At 42.6% G+C, this 24481-nt stretch overlaps 1 protein-coding gene across 8 annotated transcripts in view; it reads right to left on the reverse strand.

The window, feature by feature from the left end:
• RBM33 (RNA binding motif protein 33) overlaps positions 1-7204 on the reverse strand; it is a 97592-nt gene extending 90388 nt beyond the window's left edge. For 6 of the 8 annotated variants that reach the window (XM_056483677.1, XM_056483675.1, XM_056483674.1 and 3 more), the window contains exon 1: positions 6936-7175. In XM_056483677.1, coding sequence (XP_056339652.1) covers positions 6936-6963 — 28 coding nt within the window. In that variant the 5' untranslated portion in view covers positions 6964-7175. Of the gene's footprint in view, positions 1-6935 lie in introns of all 8 variants that reach the window. The other 2 variants (XM_056483671.1, XM_056483679.1) reach the window with 1 other exon arrangement.
• Positions 7205-24481: the final 17277 nt, after the last annotated feature.

Raw genomic sequence — 24481 nt, forward strand, 5'->3', positions numbered from 1 at the left:
AAAAATGGATGGTGGAAATCCATGAACATAAACTTTTAAAGCATTAAAATGTCTATGGCAGGGGAGAAGTTCTGTATCTCTTCTAGCAGCCTCGCTGCAGCCCTACACAGCAACTGTTGCTAAGACACACCAGGAGCTGGCCACAGCTCTTCCTCCCATGGCAAAGCTCACCAAGGTGATGTTTGTGCATCAGCTGGGTACCAACTGGAAGATGCTGATAGGTGATCTCTAAACACACTAAGCCCCCTCTAATTGCCAGGCAAAACAGGAAACTAAAACAAAAAAAAAAACCCACAGCAAACCAAAGCAGACCTATCGAACACCAAAAAGCATTAACTGAGTAAGGAAGCAGAACAGTTATAGAGGGGAAAACCAAACCAATTCACCACTTGGCTCTTCCTACTGCAGTTCTAAGGAAACCACCTTGATCACAGTGGCAGGGAAGTTTCAGGATGCTGATTTGTTACAGCAGCCTGCCATGCAAGGCTCTGGCCAGTTGTAAAGTACAATACACACAAACACATTTGGGCCTCACACTAAAGGTTTCTGTGCTGCACCAGCAGTGATACAGGTTGTTCCATACAGCTTATGTTCTGGTTTTATGGTACATTATGGCCAAAACTGGTATCTTTTCTTCTGTTCAATGAGAACAGATCATCCACACCAGAAATCCAAAATACAAGCCTCATTTCTTTTCTGGCTCTGCTGATGGCAGTTTCTCACTCTGTGAGCACTCCTCCAATAAAACCTTCACTAATTTTTCGGTGTAAAATGGAAGTCTTAAGCTGCACAGTCAAGTCTCACAAGCGTAGGAGGTGAATCAGCAGAACACTGCAGAGCTCTTAACATCTTAAAATGGTACTAACAGCCTAAAAAGGTAGTCACACATAGCAACTGTTGCTACGATGGAATACTTCACTGCAATGAGATGGCCAAGACTTCTGGAGTAAGAAAAACATTTGACAACTGCATTTTTATTCCTCCCAGACCCACACCTGAAAGCTTTCTGGAACACTAAGCAAATGCTGTCTCACAAACCTGAACATTACAAAATTCTGTGTTCTGATTTGCTTCAACATTACACTTTCATGAACACAAAGCTTATTATTGTAGTTTTAGGCACTGAAATGGCACTGAAGACTTCTCCTTATCCAAAACAAGATGGAGATGCCACAATAATCCTATAGTTCAATGGCTCAAATGTTCTACACACTCTTTATCCAACACATTTTTCAATGAAGTAACTAAAACGCGCTGCTTTGGGGCAAAATAAAAATAAACCAAATATGATTCTATGATAGGTAAGGAAGCTAGTAAAAGAAAAAAAAAAAAAGAAAATTAGAGGAGAAAAAGCCATTCACCACATGAAAAAACACCATTTCTCTGTTCTTCAAATAGAGAATAGAGAAATGAATATAACAAGCCCATCTTGCACTATCCCATACAAAACACTAAATATGACAACTTAGCAGCATTTCAAGAGCAAGATTCCAGATTAAAAACATTGTACCAGACTGTCTTTATATAATAGCTTATTTCTACAAAATATTTTTCTTCATATTTCATTGCTAAAGGTTACACAGCACACGGGATTTTTACCTGAGTACACCATGTAAAAACAGCTAAACAGCGAACTGAATTTTGGTATCTTTTGCTATACAAAATAACAGGTTTCACGAGGGATGTCTGTATCTGTAGCATAGTCTGTGCTATTAACACCAGTTGAACAAAAACTTCTGGTAACAAATCCTGACAGCATCTGGCAGCAAAAAACCTACAAGGTCAACAGGAATTTCTGAATTCAAGTCTGTGCCACAAACCAAAGCCCTCATGAAGCCAAACACGAATCCAGTCCCACTTATAAAAAAAATCAACTTCTCTACACATCACAAAAATCATGTTCAGTCTTACTACCACGTTATATACAAATAAAATACAGTCAAACATAAACAGTTCAGTTTATCTGTTCAGGAACAGTCTTGATATTGGTAAACAATTACTCACAGAAGCCTAAAGTACTTGGTGACTAAGTACAACAAACCTAACAATTGCCTACCACGTTCCTCAATTAGTGTATTTAATGTTTTGTTTCCAAATTATTTCTACAGATAAGGTTTAGCTTCCTCAAAGAAATAAAGCAAAATGGAAAGTAAGAGAAATTATTTTTATCTTCTTAAAACCAACTTTTTTTTAGAGTTGGTATGCAAAGCAAGTCACTAGCAATATGCAAGATCAGAAGTAATTATGATATGCTGTCTGGAACTGAAATTTTCTAATCAATGCTTGAAATAAATAGGGGTTTTTTTTTCTTCCTTTTCTTTTTTAATTAATAAACTACATCTAAACCCAAAACTACCAAGTCACAAAAAAAAATTACTTTCAAATAAAATATAATTACTTTCAAAGTCTGATTGAACTAGAAAATATATTTGCTCTGGAAATCCAAAAGTGCCATAGTCCTTGTTTTACAAATGCTGAACAGAAAAGGAAGGCCAAGAGTTTTAATAAAATCCACATGAGTTTGGTTCCCAAATGGATTTGGATGCTGATGAGAAACTGCAACTCTCAAAAACTCTCCAGCATCTTTCACAGCAACCAAAAGTTCTAGTTAACACTGAGGCTGCATTACAGCACAATATAACACAGGATGAATCACATCATTTACTTGAAGTTTTTTGGTCAAGCCTGTGACAGCCACCATCTTAAATTATTCTGGACAACAAATTCCATGTGACCTAAAATCTGAGATTTAATATTTGATACAAAGAAGTTTGGCCTGGCTTTTGTAAAAACAACTGATACTAAGGCTATGCTTATTGCAGATGACCTGAAAAGAGAAAACATTCAGAAGACTGAAACCTTGTCAAAATAGCAGAGAGATTAAAAATTGCTGTGTGTAAAGGACATCTCTCTGTAGCATTGTTTTCTGGCACTAGTTCTTAGTACAATACTAAGTACAACACGAGGGCACTAATTCCTGGCACACCCCTGAGCGTATTATTTCATGAACTGTAAGCTCTATAGGCCTTTAGGACGTGGAGTTTTAGTGTACACAGGCAGAAATCAGAATCTATTTCCAGTCCATGGATAGCCCAAAGTACAGCAAGTTCAACTGAATCTGTCACACTGGGCAATTTTTACCACATCCTTGGACAGTGACCCACAACACACAGAACGTACCACACATGCTGTGCTAGCAGTATCAGCTTTTCTCCACTTTTTATCAACTGCTTCACAAGAGGTTTTTAAAGTCCTCACGCTGCTGACTGCAACAGCAAACCTCATACATGCTCAAATGAAATGCAGCTGATGACAGCCTCAGAGGTAAAGAAACACCATTCTGCTACCCTAGGTACAGGTCTTCCAGCAGGAAGGGACACAAATGTCAATGGTACCCATCCTAACTCCTCCTCCACCCCATCCCATGTCATGACTCACAACCCAAGGACATCTCCACCCAAAGTCTCCTAGGCTATTGTCATTCATCAGAAGTAAACTAATTTGAAAAGAAGAAAATTTACAAAAATTTTCCCTTATTGTAGTATGGCAGACAATGAAAAAGTGCTCCTTGCTTTGTTTTGAACATGGTCTGTTGTTTAACCTGCAAACATCTCTTCTAAAATAAGACTAGCTGCACACTGACTGCATTAAAAATCAACAAAAAAATTCAGCAGCTATACAAAATGGTTGTTATCTTATATCAATAAATCACATAACAGTCCAGGTTTGAAGGAACCCTCCAATACCACCTGGTCTCCCATGAAAAAGGGAGCCTAGATGAGATAATTTATCTACATATCCTCAAAGCCTCCAGTAACAGAAGTTCCATCATGCCTCTGAGGAAATTTTTCTAGTGACTGATTATTCTCCCTGTTAAAAGTCTTTCTTGTAGCAAGTGAAGCCTCTCCTGGTACAATTCACAGCCATTATCCCTTGTCTTCTCCTCATGAAGAGAAAGCCCCATCCTCTCTCTACTCACCCTTTAAGATCATGTTACTCAATATTCAGTGTTTCCTCTGCTTCTGCTTTTGTAAGTAAAACTGGAACAAAGTTTGGGAAGCATTGCCTTATCAATGAGCCCTCAAGGTCCCTTATCACTCGCACACCCACCTCTACTTTTCATGTTCCAACATGCAGCCATTCTAGAATTAGAAGCAGGTTGAATCAGGCTGATTAGCTAAAGAATTTGCCAGCTATTATACAGCTATGAATTACTCCCAAAGACGTCCCAGACCATCACTTCAAAACTTTCTAGTTTGTGAAACCTAACACCAAAAGAGCCTTAACTCTCATCCTTAGAAAGCTTTGCTGCATCAACACATCCGGTCACAAAAGTACTTGTGAATGCTTTATTCTTAAGAATCATGCCAGTATTTTCTCAAAGTTTTAAAGATTAGAAATGACCAGTGAGTCCATTCATGCTATTCAATAGCCAAATCACCTTACTTCCATCAAATACATGTAAAGGTTCAGCCAACAAAGACATTTCACATTTCATTCTCAGTAACACACCCTTACAGAGGACTTAAACTTTAAATCTGCATCTTCAAAGCCAAAACTATCTAATTTTGTCAGCTGTAATGCTACAATGTCTTCAAATTCACATTAATTTATATTTCCAATACCTATTTTGTACTATTTTACCAATCATTAGCCCTTTTTTTTTTAAGGAAACAGCGGGGTGCTGTTATGTCTGTATTTTAAAGTCTTTCCCTCACCCCAATAATTCAAAAATGAAATACCAAACATTAGTTCCTACAGTTAAAACTTTTAATTAACAAAACCACTTAGTTCAGAGCTTCTTTCACATGATACCACTACTGACTTTAGGCAGCAGCCCCTTTCTAAAAATACATGCATAATCCACTTCTGTAAGTTCTAGGCTTTCTTGACTGGGCTTGAAATGTGTATTTAACAACCTCAACCAGGAATTTTCCCTGAGTAGTCACATGGACATAAGTGTGTGACCTGTGGGTTCCTACACTCAGCAAGTGTTGCACAGTGATCACCAAGACTAAACAAACACTGTCTAAATGGGGCAGGGATCATCTTTAAGTGGCCACCATTTACTGATGAGCACAGTGTGAACCATGAACAAACAACTGCTTGTGCCCACTTAGAACAAAGGGATCCCAATTCACCCTTGGACACAAATGGAACTCCACAACAACAACAAAAATCAGCCTTGAAATTGCAGTTTCACCACTGTTGAAGGCCTTCTGCTGCAGCACACGCCCTTGAAAGCACTTCACTCAACTTGAAGCAGTTTTAAAGAAAAGAACTAAAATGCTTCAAAAGTGATAATTTCTTTAAATTACTTTATCCTTAAATACCACAAAAACTTCCACCTAGTACATGAATGGCAGCCTTATTTCCACCTCACAAGTGGAACCACAGATCCGAACCACAGAAATTAGCACTAAGATTTTTTAAAAGTAACTCCAATAATGCAGTATATTTAATACTATTATAAAAATGTTCAAGGTATTAAACTATTTGTTATTTTACCTGTAGTGCTGTTCTTCCTAGTCTTCTTCTCAAATTCAACTCCTAAATTTGGGAATATCTTTGGCATATTTACCTCTATGTATGGCAAGTCTTACTATAAAAACGTCATTATGTTTTGCCTTGTTATCATCAAACCAACCATGGAGCAGTCAGACCCCGCAGCTGAATAAGCACTGAACCATCCACCCCTCTCCTCCTCGGCAACAACTTACAGAGACTGAATCACCAAAAACTCTTGTACAGACAAGGACAAGGAGGTCACCTTAGCACTCTGATCAGTCTTCATCAAAAACTGCTACTTCCAGTGAAAGCAAGCACAGAAAACACACATATCCTCTTAACTGTACCTCTCCTGAATACTCCGGAGAGACCCTCGAAAGACTTTCTTTTAATCACCCAACCAAATATTCTCATATTAAAGTTTGCTTAGTCAGAACCACAGAGGGTTTTAAACTGTCTATTAAAATGCCACGTGTAGAGGTGCCCGTAGTCATGCAGAAGCACAGTGGACCGAACACCTCAATGTCTTAAAGTCAAGCACCGACTTCATTTTACACTTTTCAAGTGAGATCTTCTACTTCTGAACAGTCTGTGAAATTATAACTACACCGCAGATTACAGACATGTTTCTCAAGCATACACCTGTACCTGCAAAAACTGTGGGAAAAAATACCCACCATCCCTAAAGGTGTTTAAGAAAAGACTGGACGCGTCACTTAGTACCATGGTTTAGTTGATACGGTAATGTCCGGTTGGACTGGATGGTCTCAGAGTTTTTTTTTCAATCTATCTGCTCCTGTGATTCTGGAATACATTTCAATAAAACACACCCACGTCCCCCGAAGGCCCCGCACACGCGGCGAGGCCGCTGTCCCTCCGGGGCCTGTCCCGGCCGAGCGGCCACAGCAGCTCCCACCGCGGCACGACGGGACCCGGAGCGGCGCTGCCGGGACCCTGCCGAGCCAGGGCCGCTCCCGGCCCGGGACCCTGCCGAGCCAGGGCCGCTCCCGGCCCGGGACCCTGCCGAGCCAGGGCCGCTCCTGCCCCGGGACCCTGCCGAGCCAGGGCCGCTCCTGCCCCGGGACCCTGCCGAGCCAGGGCCGCTCCCGGCCCGGGACCCTGCCGAGCCAGGGCCGCTCCCGGCCCGGGACCCTGCCGAGCCAGGGCCGCTCCTGGCCCGGGACCCTGCCGAGCCAGGGCCGCTCCCGGCCCCGGGACCCTGCCGAGCCAGGGCCGCTCCCGGCCCGGGACCCTGCCGAGCCAGGGCCGCTCCTGCTCCCCCAGCCTCGACCACGCGGGACGCGCCGCTCCCAGCCCGGCCCGGGCAGCGGCGGCGCCTCCGCCCCGGGCGGGCCCCGCAGAGCCCGCGGCTCCCCGCACGCCGCCTCGAGCGGCCCCGCCGCTCCGAGGCGGCCCCCAGCACCCACCTGCGCCTCCTCCCAGCGCGGCAGCCATGGCTCTGCGCCCGGCCCAGGCGGCAGCGGCGGGTCGCGGCAGCGCCGCCGTGCCGCCCGCCGGAGCGGCGGGTGCCGGTGTCGCGGCGAAGGACACGGGCAACGGGCCGGGAAGGGCTCGGATTCAGCGCCCGGCGGGCCCCGCTCCCGCCGCCCGAGAACAACAAACTAGCACAACATGGCGGCCGCCACCGCCGTCGCCGCCGCGCTGCATGCCGGGACGGCGGCGGACCTCGCTCCCTCCTCCTCGGCGGGGGCGGGCAGGCGGCGCGCGCCGCTGGTTGGTCAGGCCGGCGCCCTGCGCGCGTGCGCGGAGCGGGAGGGCGGCGCGCGTGCGCGGCCGAGGGGCGGGCGGGGCGCGTGCGCGGGGGCGGCGTGAGGGCGGAATGGCGGCCGGGGCGGGGCACGGCACGGGACACGGGCAGGGCGCGCTGTCCCGGCTGCGAGAGGGGCGGCAGGTTTCTTGGCCTGGCCAAGCAGCGGGAATGCGAGGGAGAGGCTCCCTGCCGGGGGTCTGTACGTGTCTCTTGTGGACGTGGGTGACTCCTTGTACCGCTTCTGAAATGCGCAGCTCACACTGAATCACGGACTCGGTTAGGTTGGGAAAGACCTCTGAGATCATCGAGTCCAGCCCATGGTGGAACGTCAGCATACCGATTACACCACAGCACTTAGTGCCACGTCCAGTCTTGCCTTAAACTCTTCCAGGAGCAGTGACTCCTCCACCACCCTGGGCAGCCCACTCCAATCTCTAACCGGCCTTTTTGTGCAACCTAAACTTCCTCCCCCGGTGCAGTTTAAGACTATTTCCTCTTGTCCTATCGCGGATTGCATTAGAAATGAGATGGACTCTCCGCTGGCTACACCCTCCTTTCAGTGGGTGTAGAGCGTGATGAGGTCCCGGCCCAGTCTCCTGTTCAGGCCGAGCACCCGCAGCTCCCGCGGCTGCTTCTCACCAGGCCCGGCCCCAGATCCTTCCCGGGCCCCAGACCCTTCCCCGGCCCAGACCCTTCCCGGGCCCCAGACCCTTCCCCTGCCCCAGACCCTTCCCCCGGCCCAGATCCTTCCCGGGCCCAGATCCTTCCCGGGCCCCAGACCCTTCCCGGGCCCCAGACCCTTCCCCTGCCCCAGATCCTTCCCCGGCTCCAGACCCTTCCCCGACTTCCTCGCCTTTCTGTGGAGCCGCTCCGATTCCAGAGTCATTCCTGAATGGATGGTCCCAAACTGGACACGTTGGGCTGTATTGAGGGGTCACAAGTCCAGCTTGAACCACCACCAGCTGCCTCATGGGTGACAAAAAACCTCATGAGTTAATGAATTAAATACACCATGAAGGGCATAGGTCAGGGTGTGTTAGGTAGATCTGTGGTCCCCTATCAAGGCTTGAGCATGCAGGGAAGTTAACCCATGTATTAATTGAACTGAAGAAGTTCAGATCATGTGGTTCTTGCTTCCCCACTCAAACCTCACCCAAGTTCTCTCTTTACAGGTTCAATGTTACAGCATGCTCAGTTTAGTTCACTGCCAGCTGGGAATCCCTTCCTGGCTGCTTGGCTACTTGCTCCCCCTCATTTCCAAAGGACCCAGTGAGTGTATCACTTAGGATCACTGATCAGAAAAGTAATTACCAAAAGTAATTACCAATAAGTTTTTCTTTCAACTTTTCCTTCCTGATTTCTCCAAGTTTTAACAGGGGAATCTAGAATTCTGCACAGGACAGGTTAAATGCAATATAAATTATGCCATGATATAAAACAAACTTCTAGGTTATACTACTTGTAAGGAAACCAAATCTGACCTAAAACAGTTTAATGGAGCCTACTATAACAAGACTAGTTCAAGTAAACGGCAAAACTTTCCCAGGTGGACAAGTCCTCATGGAAATAATTAACAGTGTTAGTATTTAAATTATCAGCGTTATCTGATTAAACCCTCGCTATGAGAATAGGGAAGTTCTCATGTCACTTTGTTCTGTGCTCCCTGCAGACTTGACTCTACATTGCATTTGATCTCATTTTTCAGGTTTTCTTCACAACCATACAGCTATTCTTTATGTAGTCCTACAAACTCAGCCAAATTCTGTCTGTAATTTGGGAAACAGGCCATTGGTAGGTGATGCATGCTGATAATTTAATGTGTGGTCCATCAGACTAGCTCTGATTGTCTGACATAGAGTCAATAAGTGAAGACAGCAACCAATGGTAAAAACCCACGATGATTTCAGTGGGGGGCCAGGAGTTCACCAATTGCTTCTTGGTATTGATCTGTTTTTTCCTGAAGCTGGTTTGCAATACAAAAGGTTTTCCTGGCACGGGAAGAGGTTTCCTGGACCCTTTAAAGGCTGTGTGGGGCAAGACTCAGCCAGGCTCAGCTGCAGCCTGCTACAATTCACAAGCTCTCTTGTTAAAATTCTCTGTATCCCTTTTGTTGGATGCTGGGAAATTGTTAAACATAAACAGTTCACAATGAGTAGCTTTGTGGAATTTAGATATGTTGAAGAGTGCATTTTATAGATATTTTATGCTCTATATTTTTTCTCATTTTAGTAGCAATGTTTTTTTGACTGACAGTCCAAACAGAAACCAATTTACTATCTTCTTAACAGACCAGTCCAATGTTACAGAGGAATAATAGGACACTTAACTATTATTTTGTTAATATACAAACACCTTAGCCACTTTGCACAGCTCTGGTATGAAAAAACAGTGGCCTTCACAGGTGTCTGACCTTCAGCAGGTGTGGAACAGGGACCTAAATGATAATGACAAAGATAGATATGGTGACTCTACTCACCTTCACTCAGAACTTTCTATGAATTTTCAAATTCCAGGAGCTATACTTGCTCTGGATTCTGTATTAAAAAAACGACAAATTTTTCTCTGTACTACCTGCACCATGTTATAAAATAACATGCTGTAAAATGCAAATGTGCTCGTGTCTTTTTGGTAAGTTAACATACAGCTTCTGGAACCAAGAATTAAAATTATTTTATGTGAACTAATTCATCATCAGTTTAAAAAATACTTTTGGAAGTTCTGCATAAATAACATATCTGCCTGTGTGTCTTCCAAGCAAACCCTGTTGCAGTCAGGAATGCAACAGATTGTCTTGCAAGGGGATTAAGCAAATGACAGAGAGGGAACTCAACATCCAGTAATCCTGGTTCTACACTCATTGCATTACTGGAGCAGGTGGCTTTGCATTTCCTGCCTCAAATTTCTTCTTTTAAACCTCTCAGTAAAAATTGTTATAGGCTAACTTCTCTACATTAACCTATTTCCACACTAATAGTTATTATCAGTTTTATTTACAGTGGGTTTGGATGTTAACATTTTCGTTTCAAAATAATTTGTGACTTATTTCTGGAGCAGACATAATCTTTTTAAAAATTGTGTTTATATTTAAATCATTATTTGTTTTTGCACTCTAGAATGATTAAAAATCAATTAGAAATCCAGTACAGTACCTTCCAAATTTAATTCCATTAAACACTCGGAATAAATTTCAGGTGTTTAGAACAGTGTTATCAATAGCAAATGGTTCCTAATTTCATAGACAAAATATACTTTTGAACCACAGCTACCTTTTTGTGAGCTTGCTTTCTAGTCTGGCAGAACCAGACTGAATTTTCACAGCATGGCAGGCTGGCCAAGATGGGTGATCCAGTCATGGGTTTGGCTCATAACCTCCTTGTGCTGAACCTCTCAGTGACACTTACTCTGAAGGTACCATCTTCCATCCAAAGTTAATCCTGGCTTTGGGTCAAGTCCAAACCAGACACTAAACACTTCTTGGGTTATTTCAGCAACATCTTGTGATGCAGCAAATGTTCTGTCATGCCTGACAGGAAATTCTGCATTTAAAGTGTACAAATGAGGGGTGCAAAAACAAATTTGCTCTCTTGTAGTGTAACTGGGCCTGAGCTGTGACCTGTTGGCAGTGACTGCAGTCACAGGAAGCAGCAGTACTTCTTGAAAGAGAGACACTGGTGAAAGGTGCTTTCCCTTTGAGGCAATCCCCTGGAAGGACAGAGGCAGATTAGGAAATTGCAAAGACTTAAAAACTAATAAATGTCTTACTTAAGGAAAGAGAGTAGTATGAAGATTAAAACAAAGTTTATGAAAAACACTGGTGATAAACTTTGAACAGAAGCATTTCTGAGTGTGTTACAGCCCATGACTAACTGTGGTTTCAGAGCTGTGGGCAGTGTTCGTGTGTATCCAATTTTGGTTTCCCTGTAATTTTTCTTTCTGATTCCTCCTGCATTCTTGTTACATATTTATCCCCTTGTTGCAGTTTATCTGCCTTGTAGTCTGCAATCCACTTGATGCATTTTATTTCAACTGTAATTTCTTCAGAGCAATGTGACCCTGGGACCCCTTAAGCAGCTGTGAGGGTGGAGAACAGGAGAGCTTGTGAGCTGAGGAATGGCCTGAACAAGCAAAGTGTCAAGTGTGTTATTGATGTGTCACGTGTGGAGTCCCTAGAAAGCTGGTTAACCACCAAAGATCAAAATCTCAACAGAACACATACTTTCTTGTAGAGTAAAATATATAAATTTTTACCAGCTCCAACTGGCTGCAGGGAGGTTTGTGCTGTACTTTGGCTTCTGAACAGAGAGCAGCACTCAGAAGCCTGGGTAGTGCTCTGGGCCTAGCGTTTGCAATCTATTTTAGGAATCTAGTGAAAAGAAATCAAGAAACACCAAGGAAATTCAAGTGTTAAATGTTTTACAGTGTTTATTTCTAGTTTTTTTTTCAGTCTGCATGCTGGAAATCTTACTAAGCTTTGCTTCATTTCACCAGGATCAGGGACAGCACATGAGTCAGGGTGAAAGTTGACAAATGTAAGGCAGTCCTTCCTTTCAACAATGACTCAATGTAGTGGATAATGTCTAAGATCTCCCATTCTTAGGTGAAGGGAGTGGTACCCCATGATAAACATATCAGAATAAATAAAGATTAGGAGTGTTTCCCAAGCCTTCCTGACAAGGAGCCAATGTTGGTCTTGCCCAAATGCTCAGCTTTGGGAAGAACTCGCTTTCTCTGGACACAGGCCAGGCTGTAGAAGAGCAGAAGGGCATGTGATGGCTCTAGGAAACCTCAGAGCATCACAGGGAGCTCCTGTGGCTCAGGTTCCTGTGAGCAAAGCACACCTGTGAGGTGCTCTGTGGAGCCCCTCTGCACATTGTACACAGGTACCAAATGTCAGCAGTCCTGTACGAACTTCCAGATATGAGCTCACGTTCCTAAAACTCCTCGTGCCAGAAGGCTATAATCCCGTTAAAAGCCTCTGGGAACGACTGCAATGCAAATAATAGTAGCAATAATTAGCTCTGCTTTAATTGATACTGTGTATTTCTCAAATGTCAGTGAAAATTTGCTTTGCTAAGCCAACAACTTCTCCCCTGGAACTCTGCTGTCTTTACCAGAATTACATGAGGGGTGAGTTTGGATCATTGTATGTTCCTGGCATAAATTATCAGCTGTTGATTCCTTGCCCTTTAAAACTTGGCAAGCATACAAGAAGAGTTTGCCAGACATGCAAGAACTATGTCTATGCATTTATGGGTAAATCCTCTGGGACTATGCACAGAAAGGAGTACAATTTGCTAGAAGTAGCCAGCTGTGAAATCCAGGAACTCCTGCACACAGCTCGAGCAACTTAGAGCATATTTAGCCAGGCATCAGTACCAGCAGTTCCTGGAAGCAGTTTTTGCACCCTCAGCTTTATGAAAGCAGAATGTGATAGCAATAAACCCTTTAAATGTGTGGAGATGCTAAATTTACAGAATAATCCTAATGGGGATGCTTTGGAGTGGCATAATCTAGAGTCAGTTTATGGTTTATCCCAGTGGCTAGGATTGTCTCTGCATAACATTGAGCGTGCAGGTCTGAACACATCATTGGCATAAATTAGTAAAGATAACACACTCCAGAGCTCTCAGCACCTTCAGCATGAACCACATCCTCATCTAGACCTTTTGTCTTACTGAGTACCTGGGAATTTTATGTCCCATCCTTCACAGACAGACGTATTGCCTTGCAGCACTGGTACAGCTCCATGCTCAGATGCTCCTCAGGGCTTCTTCCTAAGGGGAGGATAATGTTCTCAGCCTCTGGTTGTGTAAAGGTCAGAGTAAGCTCCTTGTGTAACCTTCTTCACTCAGTTACATTAGGTGAGCTGAATGGTGGTTTTTAGCCGTGGGAGACTTCTCTTGGTCAAAGTGAAGGGAAATAAATCCCAGCCATAGAGTCTCTATTTTTATAGTACTGGGCAAGATTAGTGCTGCTAGCAGATCTTGAGTCCAACATTTTCCACATTTACCAGGGAAAGACTCCTGGCTTGGAGGACTTCAGTGCATTACTACAGAACCAAGCCATTTCTGTGCTTGCTGGGCCTAATGGGTAATGGGTTTAGGCTACAATGGGGTCCTTCAAAGACTCAGAGATACAATGCACCTGATTTTATGGGTTTTCCATGTGTACAAAAGTGTTGTTGTCAAACAGACTCACGAACAGGTCACTCTAGCACATCACTAATAAGCCAATTAGTGAAATGAAGGCTTGCAAGTATTAGACTGCTTTATGGAAATATATTTGTGTAGAAAACAGAATCATTTGAACTGGGTTTACATACAGGAAGACCTTTCCAGTTGATATGCGGTGATAGTTGCTAGAGCTGTTATTGATTAGTTTCTCTTTTCATCTTGATATGTGTGGATGTAAATGCAATGAGTGATGTGAACCTTGATGAACACAAGGATGGTCAGGATTTAGACATTATCATGTGGTTTTTTCACTAGCTACATTTAGTCCACAGATTTTGCAACACCTTCTAACATTAACTTTGGTTATACTATTTTTCTGATTCAGTCAATGGCAGAACCAGTATTTTATTTGGTCCAAAATCCACAATTTTTTTACATTCACCTACATTCCTTACAAGGAAGAATAATAGAATTAGGGCTTATGCATCAAATCATTTAGAGATTTTAATTTGTCTAGTTAATCCAACAGATTTATTTATCACAGCCTGTCCACGTTAAGCTGGATACTCTTTCTGTAATGAATTCCTGGCAGCCCAGGAGCAGGTTATGGAACATGACCCATTACAGTGGGCTGAGGTACAGGGAACAGATAGAGATGCATTATCCAATGCACAGGTTGAAGTGCTATCTTGTATAACAAATTATTGACTTCATTGTACATAGTACTGGGATTTAATTAAGCGATAAGGCCCGTCATAGTGGCCCTTTATCTAGCAGATAAGGATTTACCAAGCTTACCCAAGAGGTCTTTATCTGAAAGATAAGAAAAAGGTACATAAGGTGCCTTCTGCTTTTAAATCTTTAATTGAAAAGACCTTATTTTTTAAGTTCTAGGTTGTTTTTTCTTCATGACCTAGTATTAAAGATTCAGATGGATTTTTGTAAGGGAGGTTGTAGTAGGGAGGAGTGTTACCAGTGGCCTTCACTGTGTGAAATTAGTAGGATTTATGTCATTTTTATTCACAATGTACCAGCTCTCAGATGAAGTAGAAATACAGCCTCTGATTTCCAAGAGATTTTCCAGGGGCTTCATGATCCCATGGCCATAAAAATGATTAATTCATTTACTATTTCAAAGAGTTACAATTGTGATTATATTGTGGAGTTTAGAAAAAATTGTGGTTGCACAATAGACAAAAATAAGGGAAAAATATCTTCAAGACAGTTATTTTAATAACTGTGTTGTCAACTAAGCTAAATTATATCTAATTCTCTAATCTTTTACTTAAGTGATGTAAAGACATGTAAGCAGAAATATAAAGAAATTAAGGCTAATGAAAAGGAGTGGCACTTAGAATAAGATGAACACACTGGAAAACACAAAATAATACTACTTCTAATGCTCAGTAGAGAAAAACAGAGGAAATTCCAGAGGAAGAAGAGAGAGGCATATGTTTTTTATGAGAAAAGCACACATAAGGGCCACTGCATGGTTGAAAACAGGGCAGGATCTTTGGATTTAGCTGATTTAATCCCTAATGTTACAGACACTTTTTTAATAGAATTGTTTCATAAAGGCTCAAGCTCTTTTTAGGAGTAGCTGGGCTGTTGCCTTCCCCTCCCCTAGAGGAAGGCTGTTGTACAACATCTGTACAGAATTACCTGGCATCTTCCAGTTTACAGTATGACTGTATCCCTGGCTAGTCCATACCTGTTTTTACTTCCATGCTGGTACTATCTTTTAGCACAGTGAAATTTCTTTCTTTCCAGTGTTTTTCATTCCCATCCTCATGTAAGCCCAGACATCAGTCAGCCTTTACCACAGTACATGAGCAGAGCCCTCCTTGGACCACTCTGTCCTTGCCAGTCCAGAAGTGACAGCACCAATTGACTCTGTGCCCCTTCTGGGACCAGGGACGTATCAGACTCGCTGTTCGTTCCACCTCAAGTTGCTTTGTGTATGCTCTGTGAAATTCTCCTGAATTTCCAGGCATCCAAGAACCTAAGCTGCCACATACTGGAAATCCAGTAGGTTACTGCCCAAAGCAGTTGTCTACCACATAAATTGATAGCGTTGGCAGCTCTGCTTGTGAAAGACCCCCTGTTCCCCAGATTGTTAATCATCCTGCTCTGCACCTGTTCCAGCTTGAATTCTTCATGCTTGAACAAGGGCAGTAAAGCAGAGTCTGAAGGGATCAGATTGTATTAGAAGAGCTTGGAGCAATTCAAACCAGGACTGAGTAGCAATTATAATGAGAGATATCCTCCAGGTTACACGAGAGGCAAATTGCCTCAGCGGTGAGCAGAAGTTTGTAGTGCTGCTTTGAGTCTGTTTGTTCAGGAACCAGGGGATTTCATTTCCATTCTTGACAATATGACACCTTTTATGGGCAATTGATTCCCATTCTTAAAAACTATCTGGCACAGAGACAATAAGCGATTGAAAAGGTGTGAATTAAAATATGTACATGTACATGGCTAAAGTCAATCACTCAGGTATTTGCTTAGATCTGAAATTCCAGCTGCAGAGCTGGTATTATTCTCTGTTGCTCCAACCACCCTCCAGTAATTGCCCCATGAGCAATTCTGCTGTGTCTTTTTACTTATTTATTTGCAACTTTGAAAACTGTTTGAGCTTTCTGCCTCTGAGAAAGCTATAAGCAGGGTCCTTTCACTATAATATACCCCACATGGAGTTCCTTCACATTGGTGTAACCTCGCATGCCTGCAAGTCTTTGAAACAGGTCTCTGCTGCCTCATCCTCCAGAGAAGCCAATGAAGCTGCATCCACAGCAGAATAACTTTCCCACCACACACTTCATGTTTATTTCACTCAGAAAAAGATTTTGTCTGAGTGTTTTTCGCAGGCACTTCTGCTGTCCTCTTCTTCTCTGGCAACCTGGGAACAAATTCAACACCCCTTCACTTACATGTATTTCAACATGAAATTATTTTGCTTAGTACATTTGAATGGTATCTTATAAAAGGGATTTTTCTTCCTTGAAACCCCACTCCAGAGGGAGCTGCCCCAATCAGCAATGTGTGCTCTCTCACTCTCTCTGTAGTTGTTCCATTAAAGTAGTGTGCAAGCTGCAACTGTGTGTCCACTGACATCCTGTATTAGGAGTCAGGGGTAAGGTAATGATATGCAAGGTTGATCCTTCTGTAATACTTTCCTTGGAAGTGCAGTTCTGCCGTTTCTGCTGTCAGCCTGTATTTAGAGTGCAGAGAGTGCTGCATGACTTGAAAGCAGCAGTAGGCAATTCCCAGTTTAAGCCTTAGATATTTACATATTTATGCTCACTTCAGCGGAGTAAATATGCTACGAATAAATCCTATTATGTTTGAAACTGTACTTACAGTATAATAAAATCACAGCAGTGTGATGCAATCTCAGGTTTTATTTTGGTGTCAATATGGGCATAAATTTATTAAATTATATATAGTTAACATTACATTCACCATCCAACAGTGATAAGGATACCTTGTATAATGTGAGAAAATAATGAAGAAAAAGTCCTTTACTCTTTAAACAAGAATTGAAAGAAAAACCCTGCCTGCAGGTAAAATAGTTCTGGTGAAAATGTCCATTCCATCAGGGTGACTCTACAGCTATTACTTTTGTTATTTCTGTTTTTTAAGTTGCGTGCATCTGAATGGGCCATCTAATGCAAGAGATTTTTTCAAAGGGCATTGCCAAGTATTGCTGATTGCCATGACATTGCACATGCTAGTGCTGAAGACATCATTTGATACCTGCCAAAATTCCTCAGTTTATGTTCTGGAAAAGGTGGCTGACTGCTGCAGCAGTTATTGCAGCATTATGCTAAGATGAGGGATCCCTATGAGAAGAAAGGCTTTTATTGTAACAAAAACCTCAGCCAGAACATCTGCTTTGTGTTCTGAGTCTTACTACCAGCCTTTTCCATGACCTTCTTCGAGACACGATACCTTCCTCTGCTTTTATTTCCTTCCCATACTCCATGTGTATGTTGTGTACTCTTCACAGTATTACCATCCAAAGGAATTTTAAATGATTTCATTATCTCAAAGCAGTGATTTGTGTGTGTATGTGTGTGTGTGTGTGTGTGTACAAATCTTTAGCACCAACATCTCATCTGGAAGACTCCTGAAGAAACCAACGAGCTGCTCACTGCAGGAAGCTCTGTAGTAGGCTCCACATGGTTGCTTTGCTTTGACAGCTTGGCCCCAAATTCACTGAAGTAGAAGAGTTTCACATTACCTCAGCACAGACAATCTGATAATGTTTGCCCTTTGGTAAATTCAAAGATCGAGTCTTGCTCCATCTGCTAGATGGTGTATGAAGACTATCCATCTTAATTGGAATAGTCATAGGATTTTCCATGGAGTATTTGACAGAATCAATCTAGGCTAAAGCTTTCCCATTCAGAGATGACCTGTATTGCAGAGGGAATTTCCAGGCTCAGAAGTATACCCAGAGAAGCTGAAAGTATGATACTTTTGTTTATGTCCTCCTAGTGCAGGGCATGAGAAGTCTCTTACAGAGAACCTAAATGAAGGAAAAGGAGTTGAAGGACTTGTGGAATAAGAAGAGTTGAAAAATAAGAAAGGTGTAAAAAGAAGAAAATATATCTCCAGCTAAGCACATCAGAACTTAAGCTCATGTTAGGCTGCTGATGATAATTCAGGCTTTGCTGGACACAGGGATTTGGGCTGAATCCAGTAATGTCTCTTTGTTGGAAAAAAGATAAGAATATCAATTAACCCTTTTGAAATTTGCCATTGAGACTGAAATGTTCTTCTTAACTTTGAGGGAAGAATGAAAAAACCCACCTCCAAAAGGCATTCGAAGCTTTTTTCAGACAAAGTGTTATGTCTGAAATTTCCAGGTGGAATACCTTTGAAGAAATGCCAGTTTTAATAGGAGGTGCAAAAAGCAGCTCGTGCCAGTGCAGTCTGCAGCCTTGGACTGTTCATTGAGTGTGTGAGGGGTAGAAGAGTTGCTGTGCTTATCTCAGAGCACCCTCGTGCAATGCTCAAGTGGCTGTGCCTACTGTAGGACATAAACCATGCAACTTGCTTTCTGGGGAGTTGGTGTGCTGTGACAGTGGCCATTTCACTTCTCATAGTTGCCCCTCTGTTTCTTTATGATCCTTATTACTATGTTTCCAATATATTGCTTTTATTGTTTTGTATGTTTAATCTGTGAGTTCTTTGAGGTAGGGACACTCACAAAAGCTAGGACAAGGCAGATTCTAATCTCAGCAGGAGAAATTAACACAAAGATCTCATAAGAGCATCACCTTGGTCAGAACTTGATGAAGATTAGGAATCAGTATGCAATTCTACTTTGAGCAGCTACTGACAAAATCAGCTCAAGAAACAGAAGAAATATCTTGTGCACTGCCTTTGAAGTCTGGGTCAAATTTGCTTATATTTCTTTGCAGTTTGGTTTAGGAAAAATACAGATTTCCTTCTGTTAGACATCAGTATGGTGTTATTGTGATGTATTCACAGGCCATTTATTCAGTCTGCACAATCTCAGGTCACACTACTCACCACAGGACCATTATTTGAATAGCAAATTAGTCTTTCTATTAAGAGAATGGCTACACCTGTGTCAGTAAAGAAAGACATCAGAAGACACCCTTAGGTCCTCAGGATAAATGGTCCAGCTCTTGTTACTTGTAACTCTTGTTACTCCCAAAAGAGGGTGGCCAAGCTCTCCTCTATCTCACCACTCACCACTATCATTACCATTTTAAAATTAAGAATAAAATACTACAGGAGAATTCAGGGCCTATAGAGACATATGAGCTTCCTCAGCAATTGCTGAAGCCTAATGTCACAGGAATCAAAGCTCATTTTCTGGATTTTTCAGATCTATGACCAGAGATACTCCCAGGGTTACAATGCAGATCAGTGGGGGGATCCCATGGCTCGTTTGGACCTGGCTCAGGACCCAGGAGCAGAGCAGTGCCATGAAGCTCCAGATACACCAATTCATCACAGTCACGCTGCTTCCCAGGCAGGGCAGCACAGACCTTCACCAGAATGTTGTCCAAGATCACACAAGAAGTTTGATGTTATGGCAAAATGGAATTCCTCTCCCCTAATTCTCAGCCTCATACAGGACTATTGGGTCATTGTTCCCCTCTTAGGAGGTTAGATTTCATTTCTGTGGCGAATCAAACACAAATCTCCAGAAGATTGTTGTTCCACTGAACACAGACTGCTGGCAGTTGTTCCCAGACTCAAAGGCCCATAAAACAAATTATGGGGTTATTTACTGAAAGAACAGAAAGATACTTTCAAATTGTAGCAAATATATTTCCAAATTAAATCTATTAAGATTGTGGTGTGTAGGATTTTTGACATTGCTTTCAATGAATAGAGTCCTGAGAAATTTGAAAGCATGAAGACCTTAAGTTGTTTTTATCTTAGAAAACATGAGAAATGGTATGTGGAAAAAACTTCTGTACAAACCACAATAACTTGACAGATCTTCTGCTGAGGATAGAGTGCACCAGAGCAAACCAGTATGTCTTAATTAATCACCCTGTCTACTCAGTACAACTGCAGTAATACTAATCATTTCCCAAGTAGTCTTGGCTGAATACAAAGGCTTTTTAGACTTCTGTTTGATTTGTTGTTTCAGAACTGTAGTGTTTTGAAGATAAATAAAAGCTACTAATGAATATGTATATGTTTCCTGATGCAGAGTATCTCAGTGAATATTCTAGGACAGTTCTGTAGTCTGCAATGAACATGTTCCTTTGAAGTTTTTACTGATCTAAAAATGAAGTCATTATGTTCAGGTCACACATTCATTTACTGATCTAGTTAGACAAAGAAACTAAGCTTAGACAAAATATTTCAAGACAGGAACACTTTTCAACCTCAAATCACAAAATACTATGTAAATTCTTCTCAGTAGCTCCCAGACAGTTAAAAATTGGCTTAACAATATGGAGCAAGCTTTAGCTTTACCTCTTAGGAAAAACCCAGTAAACCCCATCATTTCTTTCATTGCTTTAAAGAAGAAAAGTGAACAAATTGAGAGGCACTTGAGGGCTAGAGATGTCCATATGGAGGTGTTTGGATATGATACTGTGAAGCACCTGCTGTACAGACTGATACTTCATGTCCTGCTGTCCAGAGAGAACAGTGGCAGCTGGGTTTTGGGAGGCAAGTGTCCCTGCCCCACAGCTGTGGGCAATCCCAGAAACAAGAGCAGAACTGGCTGTGTGGCTCTTTGCTTGTTGACTGTTCATGAGATCTGATTTCAGAGTGGCAGCTGTGGGAGCATCCTTTCATTTGGCTTTGATGGGAAGCAAAGATGGCTGAGATGAAGTCTTCATCTCCAGTCTTTCCAAAGCAGGGGTGAAAAACTGAAATTTCCATTTCCTCTTTGTGTTTTCAACCTTCCAGTGTCAATCAAAAGACTGAAGCAAGAGAATTGTTCTGTTGCATAAGGTACTGCAAAAGCTTCAGGCAGCCCAGGCACGATCAACCTGCAGCATTTAAGGTTATTTTGGAAGCATCATTCACCTCTGCCATGAGATGAGGGGACTATGCTTATTATTTATAAGGATTATAAGAATTTATAAGATACTTGAGCAAAACTGAGATTAGCTCCCTTGGTTAGAGCATGGTGCTAGCAAGGTCACAGACTCGATCCCTCTATCAGCCATTCACTAGAGAGTGGGACTCCATCATCCTTCTGAGTCCTTTCCAACTCAGACTGTTCTGTAATTCTGTGACTGCAGCAACCAGTGCTGAAGCCATCACAAGCTGCCACCCAAACCTCCTCACAGCCCCAAAATGCTTGCTCCAGATCTCTCTGGAGAAGACACTGCTCTGTGGGTGTGTGTGTAACATTCCTGTGACACAATCAGCTGGGAATTAGTGAAATCCTACTTTTACTGATGACTTAAAGCAGGATTCAAATTCCCTTAAGGGGAGGGGACAGATCCTGCAACGGTGGATGCTCAGGTCCTGTAAGACAATTAGCATTACAATCAGCTTTACTACATCATCCAGAAATCCTGTACTAAGTCTCCAGTGAGGTCATTTCACACCAGCTGCTTTGCCATGAGAGCTCCAATTCCAATCTCACCATGATATTGCCTGGCCAGAGCTCCATGGCAGGCATGGCAGGGATGGCAGGGGACTCTGCTGCTGAGGCTCCCTGGTTCTCCTGGCTGCTGTTGTCACCTCCCAGGGTGGTGGCAGTAGCAGAGAGCCCTTGGACAGACCTGTGACATACCAGCAAAGTGCTGTGTCTCTTCAGCATAGGTGCCAGGTGGCAGATGCCAGTGGAAGGAAGGACATTTATCATCAGCCTTGGGCTCTGAATGAGTCCAGCCTGAACTCAAGTGGGGCTGCCAGCTCCCAGATGGAGACAGTGGGTTTGGGGAAGGTTTCAAATCCAGCTGGTTAAGCTGACAGGTGTTGGGCTGCAGCTGCAGAGCAAAGGCTGCTGACCTTGTTAATCTGTGGCCAAGTGCTCTCTGCAGGCAGAAATCTGCAGGGGAAAATGCAGCATTTTTCACCCGCTTTATGTTTTGGCTATGTTACTTTTGGCAGCCACTTAAAAACAGGATTGCTTGTGTTAGTTTTTTTGTTGACAAGTATTTTGTGTTTAGTTAGCCAGAAGCCAGGGACTGATGGCTGCATTCCTCTCTTTCCAGCAGGAGCTGTGCTGAAATGCATGTTTGCTGCCTGTCATGGGCAAGTGCTGCCTGCTCTGGTACCAACGGTGCTGACTTTGCATTGTCCCTCCCAGAACCTGCTCACCTTTATATTTACACTGACAATACAAATCTGCTCAAGAGCAAATGTCAGTGATTGCACAAGTACCAGCTCATGTTGTATCCTTAAAGTGTGCACAGCACCTGTGGAGTTGTGTTAAACAGATTATCCCAGAAAGTGCTTTTGCACCATGCCAGGCATCCTGCAAAGAGAATAGGTCAACAATGCTATTTAGTGCCTAAATTTAGCAAATGAGATCTGCAGTAAGCTAAGGGAGCACTGCTATCAAACTTTTCCAAGTTTGAAAGCCAGGCTTTGTTGGCCTAAACATCCTTCCTACCACTTTGGTCTTATTCCAGCAGTTCTTCCAAGAGCTGGTGTGCATGTGGAGTTTGTTGTGGTCCTGACTGCAAGAAGAGCTCTCTGACACTCATTTCTGTGAGTGCATATGGGCTGGATGTGTCTGGGCGTGGAAGCTCTGGCTGACAGAGATCAAGAAGGATGTCAGTGCCAGGTTTTGTCTCGTGCCTCCCAGGAAGCTCAACACAAGACAAGGGAGGAAAACAGCTTCATGATGTCTTTGCATTTCTGGGCTTGGGGGCTGATCCAAGGGCTGGCACAGCTGCCAGCCTCACCCCAAGCGTTGCTATAGCTCATGGATGCTGCCCACAGTTGCCCACCAGCTGCTATGCAACCCAAAATAGGCTCAGCACAAAGCACTCCAGGAAGCTCCTTCTTCTTTTCCCTCTGAGTCCCCTTCATCCGGCACTGTGATGCAGGGAGGTTAAACTGAAATGAAGAGGTTGCCTCATGAATGAATGGAATTAATTTAATTATATTTAATAAATTTTAAAAATAACCAGTTTTCTCTTGCAGATTTGAAATGAAGCAGCATTTAGTTTTAGCTAATAATTTTTAGCATTTATTTTCACTTCCTAAAATTTAAAATAAATTTAGTACTAATATTGTCTCTTTTTGACTTGTGGGAAATAAAATGAATGGTTGGGGATTTCTTTCTTTTCTTTTGTTTTTCTTCTTGTCACCCTGTAACTACTTAATACTTTTCTGATTATTATTAATAGTGTAGAGGATGATGATGATGATGATGATGATGGTGATAATAATAATGATAATAGTAACAACACCACCCACCAGAACTTAAAATTGTTACTAGATTGATGGCATTCCCTTTTCCTTTTCTATTTTTCAATGCTTCCAAACCTGGAAGATTTTGGAAAGCTAGATCTTGGTCCTACAACCGTGTAAGTTGTGTGCTAGGTCAGAACAAAAGTCCATCTGGCACAGTATTTATCTCCAGGAAAGACCAATAGGAGATACGTAGAGCCAAGACCAAAAAAGGAAGGAAGAACAATTATATGTACCCAAAGTGTTTTCCATATATTTGTGGCTGAGGAACTAAAAATTGTATCTTTGTGAGTAAAACTGCTTTACTCCTGTCATTGCTATCTTGCTTCTCAGTACAAGACCAAGGTTCAAAGACAAGGTTAGATCCTTTGCTCTTGTTGCAAAATTTAAGTCATGGATGACTACAAGTGACTGCTGAATTTGGGGGCTTTCCCTGAAATTTCAGGTCTTGCACAGTGAAATTTTTATAGGCACTCTTGGTTTCTAAGTGGATTGTGGCTATTCAGCACAGACTTGCATGAAAATATTAAGTACAAGCATAGTGTGGGATGAAAATATTTGTTAAATAGGCAATATTAGTCAAGGAGGTTGCTGGAATGCTTGGGTGAGAAATTAATCTTACCAGAGACAATAGAAAATGGAGAGGATATATATACTGAGAAAATATGTTTAGAAATTTTCAGTTAAGCCTCTTAAGATGTGTTGCAGAAGATCAAAAGCCATTTGTTTGCTTTTCTTTTTCTTTCCTCATGGTGCTCTATTTCTTCCTACATAAAGTAATTTCTTTCCAAAAGGTTTTACAGAATTATACCCTTTATACAGGATTGCTGTATATCAAGGTTTGGCTTGAACATCCCACCCCAGCCTTCCCTGCCTTTCAGTGTGGAGAAGGTGATCCCTGCCCACCTCACAGCAGTGTCTCATGAGTTTTGTTATCCTCTCTAAAAATTTACTGCAATAAGAAACCATACTCAGAAAGCCTTACCAGGGTTCTGATGGATGTGCTGAGGGGACAACAAGGTCCCCTGGCCTCCCAGCCTTGAGCAGGTTATATCGTGATCATGAAGATGCCCTGCTCATGGAGCAAGATTCCCACTCTCCTTTGCCTGTTCAGCTTCTGACAATTTTTCTCCCTCATTGAACAAGA

The sequence above is a fragment of the Oenanthe melanoleuca genome, chromosome 2 (genome assembly GCF_029582105.1).
Source record: "Oenanthe melanoleuca isolate GR-GAL-2019-014 chromosome 2, OMel1.0, whole genome shotgun sequence".
Classification (NCBI taxonomy): domain Eukaryota; kingdom Metazoa; phylum Chordata; class Aves; order Passeriformes; family Muscicapidae; genus Oenanthe; species Oenanthe melanoleuca.